Genomic DNA, 12,677 nt, shown 5'->3' with positions numbered 1-12,677 from the left:
CTGGTTCCTGTAATTCTCTCCTTCCTCTTTATTCCTATTGTCGGGACACTGTTAAGTCTTTTTGTCACATGTACCCTGGCTTTTTTTTCATGTGTCTTGATAGGAAGCCCTGTCTCGAGTCTTGCCTTTCCTCAGGGCACACTCTACACTAGATAGCAGGAGCAATATATCTAAGACATCACCTGGGAATTATGATCAGCACCCAGCCATAAGTGGGGAACACCAAACTCCCTTCTCTGAGAGTCATCTTTGTTTTAGCAAACAGCAGTTTCATAGTTATCATTGCCACAGCCCCCAACCCCTGCTGTCCTCCTTGTGCATGCTGTCTCATGCCACGCATCCAGTCCATTATCAAGTCCTGGCAGCTCAACCTTGCGATATGATGAGACCCCAACTGTTTCTTTCCGCCAACCTCAAGCTCCTGTTTTCCTTTTTTTAATTATTATTTCAATCACTCTGTATTAATTTCAATGTTGTGTTTATATTCTGAAAATTGTGATAATGTGGTAACCACTAAACACCTGGGAGTATTGATTACTATGAACATGGCTGCTCTGAGTTGAGGTGTACTGCAGAAAGACTCACAGGATATTGAAATATTAGTATTCAAAGATAATTTAAACTATTTCACAAACTACATTTTCTATTGGGCACATGTTGAAATAATAACATTTTGGATAGGTTTAATTGGATAAAATGTATTATTGGAAATAATTTCATATTTTTATCTTTTTCAGTGTGATTACTAGAAAAATTAAAAATCACAAGTCACTCACATTTATTAACATTGGATAGCTCCAGTCTGAGGTTTTTCCAAACACAGCAGTCAGAACCATCTTTTTGAAATGTCAGCTTTTATCCTTCCTTTGGCTAAAACCCCCCAAAGGCTTTCCAGCTCCCTGGGAGAAGCCAGACTTTATAGAGGGATACAAAGCCTAGTAGATCCTGTGCTCTTTGGCCCTGTTCCTCCAGTTCTTTGGTTATTCTCCAGCACGAAGAGCCTCTGTTTTAGTCAATTTTGCTTTAGTGCAACCTTTAAGACCTGACAGTAACAGCATAGAGGAGGAAAAGTTTATTTCGTCTTATGGTTTCAGAGGTTCAGTCCATGGTTGGCTGTCTCTGGGCCGGAGGGTGAGGCATTCAAGCCTATCCTTGGGAATCATCTTTCACCCTTCCCATGGCAGAAGGACATGGTGGAGGAAAGCAACTTAGGATATGGCAATCAGAAAGCAGAAAGTGAGCTTCACTCATCAGGGACAAAATATAAACCCAGAAGGCATATCCCCATGATCTACCACCTCCAGCCACATCCTACCTGCCTGCAATTGCAGTACTATTTATCTGTGTCAGTTGATTAATCTACTGATTCGTAAAAACTCATTTCACTTCTGAACCATTTTTGCATTGTCTCACACATATCTACAAGATAACAGTCTCCTCACACACCTACCCAAGGGTCTTTGCATTTTCATTTCCTTTGCTAAACTCTTTCTCATATCACTGTATGGCTTACTTTCACACTTCTTCAGGTGTCTGCTCCAGTGTCCCTTATTAGTAGTATCAGGGAGACCCATCCTGACACCCTGTCTAAATCAGCCATCTGCTTGTCTGCATACAATAAGTGAATCTTTTCATCATGTTTTTGTTTAACTTTGAACAACTCCCATTAACCGTAGACTGAATTCCAAACTACCTGTATTTCTATATGTACCATTATTTACCCATTTTCTAACTCCAGCATATTTCTCACTCTTCCTCCACTCAGCCCCCATACTGTGCATTTAGAATCACTTGCAACAACTACAAAATAAGAAAAAAAAAAGTGATAAAAATCTAGTACAGGTTTAAAAGATTATACTGAAATGTTAATATATTTTTGTACTAAATTAATATTTATCCAGCTTCAAGCATTGGATAGGATGAAATAGCAACATTTGGTTAACCCTTTGTATTCCACTTGATATTCATCCCATAAAATGCATGTTAATATAGCCAATATCAAAGGCAAGGGATAGAATCATTGATAGTTTAAACCTGGCTAAAATCCCCCAAAGAAAGGCTTTCCAGTAAAAAGGTCTCTGTATGAGTAAGTTTCCCTTTACTGGTATTATTTTCCTTTGAAAGCATTATTTCAGTCAGAGTTTTCCTTTTGCTCATTTAAAAGAAAGTATAACTTATCAATACTTTAGTTAGACAGTTCATTATATTTAGGTGATCTTTTTAGAATGAATGCTTCTATCGAGGCTAATGAAAAATGCAAGAATTTATAGCTCAGCAATAAATAGATCTTTCGGAAATGTTTATTGTTCCAGTTCATTAAAATGTTATATCTTTTAGACAGTATTTCTTAAAGGCCATAAAATTAATATTGTGTTTTAAAAGTTTTATTGGCATATATTTCCTAGGTCTAATTTAGCCCTTGTGTTTAATTGTGCCGTCTCCTATAGGCTAGGAATCTGGCATTTCATATTATTTTTCTGTTTTTAAAAGATAAACATTCCCCCCGGGGCTAGCCTTCTTATTCTTGAGTGTGTTGATGTCACACTGCCTTACATTTTTGTGTGCTGAAATCTTGAGAATCTGTCAGAGTGCATCTGGATCTGCTGTTTCTTTGTGTTTCAAAATTACGCGGAAATTTCAGTTAGAAACTACTCAAGTCCCTCGCCTGGCAACATAACACAACTACAGTTCTGTGTATCAGCTACCAGACTTTAATCTTCAACCTTTCACTATCCCAAATAAAGACAGAACAATAAACGATTATTGAGGACCTGCAAGATACGAAGCATTGCACAGAGTGTGAAGAATGTAGTGCTGCAAATATGCCCTCAAATATAGAATAATTCTGACCTGACCCTTTCTACTGTACCTTCCATAAATCAACTCCTTAGTACACAGTTCTTCACCTTTTCTGGGAACTTGGCCTCTGCCCACGGGTCCTAACTTCAGTGGACATCTGCAGGAGGAACACCTCTTCCCTTTCAGACTTCCTCAGTGGAAGAGCTCCTTTTCTACAGCTCCTGAACCGCTAGCACAGGTATTCAGAGCCTGTGTTTGCAGAGAATGTCCCTCATGCTTCCTAGAGGCCTGTTCGGCTGACCGTCTTATCCTCATCCTTGTCCTCTTTGCTCAGCCTCTTGGATAGGGTTCCTTGAAGACATGTACTCAATGGAGGTTATCCTTTTCAAATCCACCCCATCTCCCAGAATCCTCTTGAGAAATTTTAGTGTTTTCTGAAATAGTCTCTCAAAGCCTTTATTTCCTCAGTCCTGAAGACATTCACCAAATCTTGAGTTTCTTCCAGTTTTGCTTTTCTTTTGTCATCTTTTACTGAAATACTAACAAGATTTCCAGTGATGTCTCTGAATCCACTTTTCCCTTTCTTTCTCATCTTTTACACAGCTTCTAAAACCATCTTTTTAATCACGAGTCTTTTTAGATCTTTCTAAGGCTTCAACATTTTGGATCGTTTCCCATTACCTAAAACACGCTTTGCAGCTTTCCCCCCTATGGCACACATTGACGAAAGATAGTAAAACGTGGAAGTAAATAAGAGGGGAAACTGAGACCTGGGAGCCACTGACCTGGGGCTTCGTGTGAACTCATGGTACATTCACTGTGCTATTCCCAGGTAGGGGTTAGATCCCAAACTTCATGGCTTAGCTGTCTTATTTAAGATTTTCCCTGGTCCCTTTGCTCCCAAAGCAGAGGCAGGACAAGAACCTGAGTACTAATAGTTTGGAAGCAGAAGCCAGGGGTTTAATAGTGTGAGAAAGGGAGTGAAGAAACCCTGGACAGCTGGACTCAGTGCTGCTTGAGGAACTTCAGAGAACACTTGTAGACGAGGCCACAGAATTTTCCCACACGGGGACTGCAGGAGACTGGGGGCCTTTCCTCTCGTGGATATTTAGTGGCTCCCGGGACCAAACTGTGTATGCCCTGACTGTCCTGAAATGTACCTCAAAGACCTTTGTGCTTCACAGAGTGTCCTGTAGCTTTAGATGATTGGGTAAGAGGAGTGCATTGAAGTGTTTACTCAGCTTCTCTGCGCTGTGTTGGCTAGGGGACATGGAGTGGGGCACTACCATCGTCCGGTACAGTCTACTTACACCATTCAAATATCGCTGTGCCTTACATGATGACCACTGTGTCACTGACTCTTTAAGGGGTAGTTGGTCATGATAAGTTGGAAAGGAAAAAAAAAAGACATATGTCTAGGGGTTACTAGGCCAGCTATAGGCTGCACTTGTTGTCTTAAGTCTGTGTTTGCAGTCGCTCATCTCCTTTGAAAACCATTTCTGTTTGTCTCAGACCATCACTTTTGCTAGTTAGAAGCTATATTCCAGTGAATCCACACACCCACAGAGTCCTCCTGTTGGCTTCGCTCTGAGGCAGCAGTCCTGTTCTCTAATGATAGTTAGGGCTGATCATCTCATTGTCTAGTAACTCTTATCTTTGCTTGATGGTCCTAAGGATGAAAAGTACAAAGTAACCAGGCAGAGCTTAGCTACAGTAGAGCCTCTGTGTTGTCTAGTAGTGTACTGGTTCTTATCTGGGGATGATTCTGTCTCCAAATTGCACTTAATAATATTTGGAGACATTTTTAGTTACCACATCTGAGAGAGGGGTCACTACTGGTATCTAGTGAGTAGAAGCCAGGGATGCTGCTAAATACCACACACCCCACTGTGCATCCATAACAAATGACAGTAGTGCCAGAATTGAGAAACTATTCCTTTGCAGAAATGACGCCACCCTGGGCAACTTGGACTTCTAAGCCCACAGCATCTAGAGCTGTGGGGACTGGAGTCACACCACATGCAAGTGTGTCCCAGGGATTGGTAGTATGATGACTCATTTCCACCCCTTAGTACCTAGACCCACTTATAGTCACTGAGGACACATCACCAATTATCATCTGTTGGTTCAGTACATAAGCCATACTCTAGAGCATAGTGTCCTATAATTATCCAAAGGATGGGACATTTCCCCTTCATGCCTCTGGGCAGTGGTAGTCCATGAGAAAGGACACTGGCAAGGCGACCTAACTTAATTACAGCCATGTGGAACCCAGGTGGACCCAGAAAGGGCCATACAAGAACCAGAAGCATCTGCCCTATGTAGAATATATTCAGAACATTAGGATAATGGGTTTTCCTTTGTTGGTACTGTAGTGCCAGCACCATGCAAGTGCCAGGCAGATAGTTTCACATGGGTGTTATATAATAAGTATATGTTGAATAAAGGTGAAAATTAGGATAGGGTAAACAATGAATGAATGAACTTTTGCCTTAAGATTTCCATGCATGGTTACCAGTTTCTTCTCAGATGAAGAAAGCACAGATTCACATCTTTGGCCATCAAGCAGCATATCTCATTTATTCTTGATGTCTCTCTTTTCTGGGTTTGATTGATTGTGTATGTTTTGTTTTTTGTTTTTTTTTTTTTGGTGGTGCTGGAGATTGAACCCAGGGCCTTGTGGGCCTTGTGTGTGCAAGGCAAGCACTCTACTAACTGAGCTATATCCCCAGCCTCTGGGTTTGACTTTAGAACAGATTGAATAATGTTCATTTTTAAATTTGATATTCTCCTTTGCTCTGGAAAGATGGTTTCCCAGACATTCATGAAAACATTGAGTTAAATTTTAAAAGGAGGTTAGTGTTTCAGTGGTTGAAGATGGAGAATAGAGAAAATAATAGAAACATGTGTTCTCAGATATTAGTGAATATCTATAGAGTAAGAAGAAATCTTTGGAAGTAGTTGGGGCTATAATTTGCCAGATCTTTGAGTACCAACTAAAGGACCCTCATACCTTTAGTACTGGTTTTGATGTCATTGTCCTGCCTCTGCAAGAAAGCTCACATCCTCGGACACTACGCTCTATGCATAGAACTCTAATCCTTCTGTTCAAATCCTATTAATCTCTCAACTCTGCACCAGTTCCACCTCCTGTATCAAGTTCTTCCTAAGTACTCACACGTACCCAAACATCTCCCGTAGCTTTTGCTTTTTGCATTTCTTAATCCCCACTCACCTGATGCCTGACATTGTTTCTCCTTTCGTGTTTTATCTGCACTCCACAACTGCATAAGAAGCCAGTCAAGGACAATACCGTTCTTTCCATGCCCTGTATCAGTAAGCAGGATGCATAGTTTTTATTCTACGGGATTTATTTTTTTTTGGGGGGGGGTCCTTTTTCTGTCCTCCCTTCCTCCAGCATCGATCCCCAACACAGACAGACAGACACATAAACACACACACACACACACACACACACACACACACACACACCAGCCTCATTCAGTTTTTGCTGCTTTACTGCATACTTTTTTGCTTTGAATTATTCCTGATGGGATCTTGTTTTTGTCGGCTTATTTCGTAGATGGGAAGTGATGGAATTTTACGCCTCAGTACTTCAGCTCTAAATAATGAATTCTTTGCATATGCAGCACAAGGATGGAAACAGCGACTGGCAGAAGGTAAATTTCGGTTCTCTGTTATGATGTGACATATTGGAGTTCACATACAGTATTGAGCTTTGTACCTTTCTCTGATTTCCAGGTCTTTTCCTCCCTCAAATATATTTTAATTTAGTCAAAACCTCACAGATGACTTCACTGATTCTTTTGTTGTAGTTGGCATTTTGCTGTCAGATATTTTTGAAGAAAGCAGAATATTATCTGGGACGTAGTAAACATTTTTGATGCAGCATGATTTTCTTTGAAATGATAATTTTAATTACACATTTTTTTGATCCTTATGCATTCTAAGTGTCCTGGAGTCTAAGGAAACTTCTGTTAGTATTTTTCTCCCTGAAGCCTCCATTTTACCTTGTCTTTCCTATAGTCACACGCTTCTTGGAAAACTAAAAATTCAGTGCTACCACATTTTTACACCTCTCCAGACACAACTGAAATACTTATTAAAAAAATATATAAATATAGGAGTGCCTTCTGATGGCCAACTCCAGCTTCCTCTTCCTGTCCTTACACATCATGCTCTGTCCCAAATACCTCTTTTCTTTTTTTCCCTAATAGGATACTGCCTACCCTAGACATCCATAATATATTTTAAATTATTTCCTGGGGCTACATTTCTGACAATCCTCTCAGTTTCCTGTGGGACCCCCCCCCCTTCCATTTGATGGTAAATGATGTCCCCAGCATTTTCCTTTTTAACCACACATATTCTCCAAGCAGCCATCTTCACCACCTTGGTGTTAACTGATGCCATATGTCAAGAACTTCCAAATCTGACTCTCACCCTGTTCTTATCTCTAGTGTCCCATTTCAAACTCCTACCAGGTATCACTAGCTGATGCCAGATACCTTAAAACTAAAGCACCCAATGTTAAATTTTGTATTTTCCCTTTCATTTGCTGCTCCTTCTGCTTGCTTGCTTTCTTTCTTTATTTTTTTGTTTTGTTTTTCATTTTATTTTATTTTATTCTTTTTTTATACCAGGGATTGAACCCAGGGGTGTTCAACTACTGAGCCACGTTCCCAGCCCCTTTTTAAATTTTGCTTAAGGCCTCACTGAGTAGCTAAGGCTGGCTTTGAACTCGTAATCCTCCTGCCTCAGCCTCCTGAGCCTCTGGGTTTACAGGCATTTGCCACTCTGCCTGGCCTGCTCTTTCTTTCTGTATTGTTACCACTGTCCTTGCAGCTTCTCAGTTTAAAGCCATACTGCTGTCTTTGGCCCTCTTTTCTGGCCATAACTATTCATTGTATTTCCTCCTCCTCAACATCACTGCTGAGGCTGGCACATCTCTAAGTGGCCTCCAAACTGAAGTCCTGCAGTTTCTTCACTGTATTGAGAGACCCATCATTCTGAGCTATTTATATATTCATGTTCCTCCCTTGCCAAATGACAACAGAACCACCTTTCTCTTTCAGAAAAGTGCAGAACTCTCTTTGGAACTTAGGTTGGGTAACTGGCCTCAGCTGTCCTTGGCTATTTCATTTCATGCCATTTCTAATCACAATTTGCCACTGAAAAGAACATAACTATACATCCCCATAGCTCTGTGCCTTGTGATTTAATCATTTTCATCAAAGCCTGGTCATCCTTCAAAAGTTAACTCAAGAACCAACTCCTATATGTAATCCTCCTTAATTGACTTAGGCAGAATTAAGTGTTTTCCTGTCTCTACTTTCACTACATATATTATTCTTATGGCCTGTGTAGGACTTTTGACATTATTTCATAGTCAATTATGTGCCTCTGCTCCCACCAGACTGATTTCCTTAAGGATGGTGAATATGCATTGCTTCCCTTTAGAGCCCCTAACATGCAATACATTTGCTAAATGTTTTAGAGTTCATCTAAGATGAAATGACTATTTGAGTGATGTTCATAAAGAGAAACTGTAGAAATGTTGCCATTACTCATCCTTCTACTTTTCAACCTCCATAAAAGTTTACTCAAATGAATTACGTGTTTTCTTTATTTAGTGGCAAAAGATGTGACCACTTTTACTCAATACATTGCCATTTTCTTTCCAGGAGAATTTACCCCAGAAATGCAATTACGAATACGGCAAGAAATTGAGAAGGAAAAGAAAACAGAACCTTGGAAAGAAAAATTCTTTGAGAGATTTTATGGAGAAAAGTAAGTACTAGAGCATTTTTTCTCATTTCTCTTAGAAGGAAATGAAAATGTAATTCTCCGCTTCACATAGCACACTCATATGCTGTAAAACTTAATAAACCTGTGATAAAAGGCAATAGTCCCTCGGTGTAAGAAATTGCGGGTAAAATTATACTGGCATATCAGCACTTAAATTTTTTAAAATGCATTTTCAAGGGTTTATAACTTGTTCATGAAAATTCATTTTGGACTGAAAATAGCACATGAAATCCTATAGAGGTCAATTTTGGCTTTCACAAGTAGGTTTTAGTAAAATTTCCCTGGTTTTTATCCAAGTATTTTCATTAGTAAATTCTTTAAAGATAAGTAGTTTTAGGCACATATTTAATTCTCACATCATTTTCCAAAAATATTGGCTCAGCATGTCCACTTTAATATTTGTTTAGTTTTGTTTTGGGGAAAGCCTGAGGGTATTAGCCTTCACTTTGTCTGTCCATCTTTCTCTCAGTTGTCTGTTTCTAATTTATTGTTTGTGTGTTCACATCCACTTTTTTTTTTTCCTTCAAAAAAGTCAGACCAGCCACATCTGAGTGTAGTAGTAATTGAACTAACCTGCGAACAGTTCCAACTTTGCCTCACATCCAGCACAGATATTTTCTACTCAGTGTAGAATTAGTGTCTCAGACACTCATCCCCTCGGGAAAGGAAAGATTTGGGGGCTGATCTTTGACACTGACTTCAGGTCATACTCAGGAGGGGAGTTTGGGTTTTAATACCACTTTCGTAACTAAGACTTGAAAATTGTTATTTTGTGCAAAGAACACCAAGGTGGTTGCAGGTAACAAAACCTGTGCTGTGTGCTCCGATTTCACAAAATTTCCCCTGTAAATGATGAAAATAAGCCAAAAGGAGTCCTATTGGTGAGCTCTTCTGGAAAAGGACTCTGATGTTGGAAGAGGCTGCTTACTTGGAGGAAGGCAGCCTGGGTGAACTATCCTCTGTAGCAGCTCTCTTGAGCCATAAGGCCTGTTTTTAATTGCTGTGCCAGCCCAGTTTTATTCGAACTTAATGGAAACAATTCTTGTATTTTCTCAAAGGTTGAATGTGAAGCAGGCTACTTCTGTGTCTTCACATATAATCACCAGCAGTATTACTCAATCCTGGCCACATCAGAATCCCCATTGGAGATTGTAAATAGATACGAATTGAGAAATACTGATTGAGAATTCCAGGAGTTGAACCCAAGAATCCACTCTGGTAGAAACTTTCCAGGTCATGCCACAGCCACAGCCCAGCAGGGTTAAGAATCATGAGGACCAGTTTGAAGACCACTCAGAAACCCTCTCCTTTTATCCATGGAAGTGAATGTTGGGGGCACTATTTTTAGTAATGGCAGAAATATAACTCAGTCAGTTACCTCTAGAGCACTGATCCTTAATTTTTGATAAGTGATGGACCTATTCTTTCATTAATTTAACAATAATATTTTATCTAACCTCTCCTCTGTAACTGACACTCTTCAATGCCAGGGGCATGGTCCCTTGCAGGGCTTTTGCGACTCTGCCCCCAGTGAGCCCACATTAATGGGACTTTGCATTAGAGAGCTTTCCTTCATCTGGCAAATAATTATTGAGCATATACTGATTGTTATGTTTCCTAAGAATTTTGTAGTATTATTTTATTCTATCATCTTAATAATTATGTAGCATGGATATTATTATTATTACTATTGTTTAAAAATGGAAAATTAAGAAAAAGTGAAGCTAAGTAATTTTCCCAAGTTTACACAGCAAGGTTAAGTAAATTGCTCAAAGTCTTATCCCTATAAATAGCTCTTAGAAAAATTCTCACACCTGCACGGTTTTTGCATGAAATTTGGGGATTTCATTAATTTTCATGAATATTAGGTTAAGGGATAATGTCCAAATTTTCTATTGACCGACACCATGTGCTTCTCATTAGCAGCTACAATGCTCTTAAGTATGACTCCTCATCACCTCACCAAACTGCAAACACAAAGAAATTCTTACTCTGGACCCTTTCTTTTCTGTAGTTTATGAATAATATGTTTAGTCTCTTTTTTACATGTATTTTTATTTGTTCCTTTTAGTTATTATACATGACAGTAGAGTCTACTTTGACATACTTATACAAACATGGAGTATATCTTATTCTAATTAGGATTCCAGTCTTGTGGATGTACAGGATGTTGAGATCCACAGTGGTGCATTCACATATGTCCATAGGAAAGTTGTGTCAGATTCAATCCATTGTCTTTCCTGTTCCCCCTCTCTTCTCTTAATTCCTCTTTGTCTAATCCACTGAACTTCTGTTCTTCTCCTCCCACCTCTTGTTGTATGTTAGCATCAACATATGACAGAGACCATTTAACTTTGGGTATTTGGGATTGGCTTATTTCACTTAGCATAATAGTCTTCAGATCCTTCATTTGCAAGCAATTATCATAGAGTCGTTCTTCTTTGTAGAGAATAATATTTCATTGTGTATATATACTATATTTTCTTTATCCATTCACCTGTTGAAGGACACCTAGTTTGGTTCTATAGTTTAGCTATTGTGAATTGAGTCTCTCATTCTTTTCTTTTATTGCATATTGATTGACAGATACGTTATGGATCGTTCATTGACTGCCCTTCCCATTTTATTTTTTTTACTCTTAGATTACCCATGTTTCCCCAATTGGAGGGATTTTCCCTAACATCATAAAATTTTCTGTTGACCAACACCACGTGCTTCTCATTGCTTTAAGTTTTTCCAAAAAATGTTGCCATCTAAACTTGTCTCTGTTTAAGTTGTGTCTGATGTAGTCGTCTGGGACTTGTTTTAGATATTTATCATAATCATTGTTGACTTAATCTGCTTATAATATAGTACTGGTCTATATTAGTTTTAGTTACTTAGAGACCACTCGTCTATATGCCAACTCAGAATTATAGGTTGTTCTCTGAATTTGTGGTATGGGTTCTTGAGGTCAGTTTTCCCTTTATGAGGAATGTGGTATGTAGTGAGTGTCTTCTTTAGTGCCTATGCCACGGTACACCTATTATTGTTGCATGAAAATAATCAAGTATTAGCATAAGCACATTTAATACAATGTCATTTCACACATTCACACATATCGTTATCCATATGTATATTTAATATCATTGCTTTTAGCCAACTAACAAAAATTTGTCTAGATATTCTATCTGTCATATATCTAGTGTCAGAGGTATCTCTGCTTGACCTAGTTCTGAAGGACTTTATATCCAGATGATTATTGTGCTTTAAATTTTCTGTAATATAGTTCTTCTCCTAGTATAGTATAGTTATAAATTATAACTCAGTTTGAACCCATTCTAGGGAAAGCTGAAAAGAAACTCTGAATGAACTATTGTCCAGTCTTTTCAGAATCTTCTGAATTATAAGAAAGAAAACAATGATCAGACACCCAAAAAGTGTATTCAATTTTACAGTTTGAGAATTTTATTTAAATAAAAGACTAAAATGGATTTCACTGACATTTCTTACATCAGTACTACTATAGCTATATTTTTTCACTGTGTTTCTTTGTTAGTAGTCTCTCCTATACTTATTTTTGTCGTTGCTTATTCCCTGTTTAAACTTCATTTAGAATAGATGTATCTCTATCATCTGATGCTGATGTTACATCTTTTTTTTTCTTTTTTCTTTTTTTTTATTGGTTGTTCAAAACATTACAAAGCTCATGACATATCATCTTCCATACATTTGATTCAAGTGGGTTATGAACTCCCATTTTTTACCCCAAATACAAGTTGCAGAATCACATCGGTTACACATCCACATTTTTACATAATACCAAATTAATGACTGTTGTATTCTGCTACCTTTCCTATCCCCTACTATCCCCCCTCCCCTTCCCTCTCATCTTCCCTCTCTACCCCATCTGCTGTTGTTTAATTCTCTCCCTTGTTTTTTTTTCCCCTTTCCCCTCACAAACTCTTATATGTAATTTTGTGTAACAATGAGGGTCTCCTTCCATTTCCATAGTTTCCCTTCTCTCTCCCGTTCTCTCCCCCCCACTCGTCTCTGTTTAATGTTAATCT

At 38.6% G+C, this 12,677-nt stretch overlaps 1 protein-coding gene across 1 annotated transcript in view; it reads left to right on the top strand.

Moving 5' to 3' along the window:
- The window catches only part of Asxl3 (ASXL transcriptional regulator 3), a 140,375-nt gene that overhangs the window by 116,039 nt on the left and 11,659 nt on the right, over window positions 1-12,677 (top strand). The window contains 2 exon segments of the mRNA XM_015482250.2: window positions 6,383-6,479; window positions 8,505-8,610. Of these exon segments, the coding sequence (XP_015337736.2) occupies window positions 6,383-6,479; window positions 8,505-8,610 (203 nt within the window).

The sequence above is a fragment of the Marmota marmota genome, unplaced genomic scaffold (genome assembly GCF_001458135.2).
Source record: "Marmota marmota marmota unplaced genomic scaffold, marMar, whole genome shotgun sequence".
NCBI lineage: Eukaryota > Metazoa > Chordata > Mammalia > Rodentia > Sciuridae > Marmota > Marmota marmota.
Note: the sequence above shows the minus strand (reverse complement) of the source record. Positions and strands in the feature narration are given on the sequence as shown.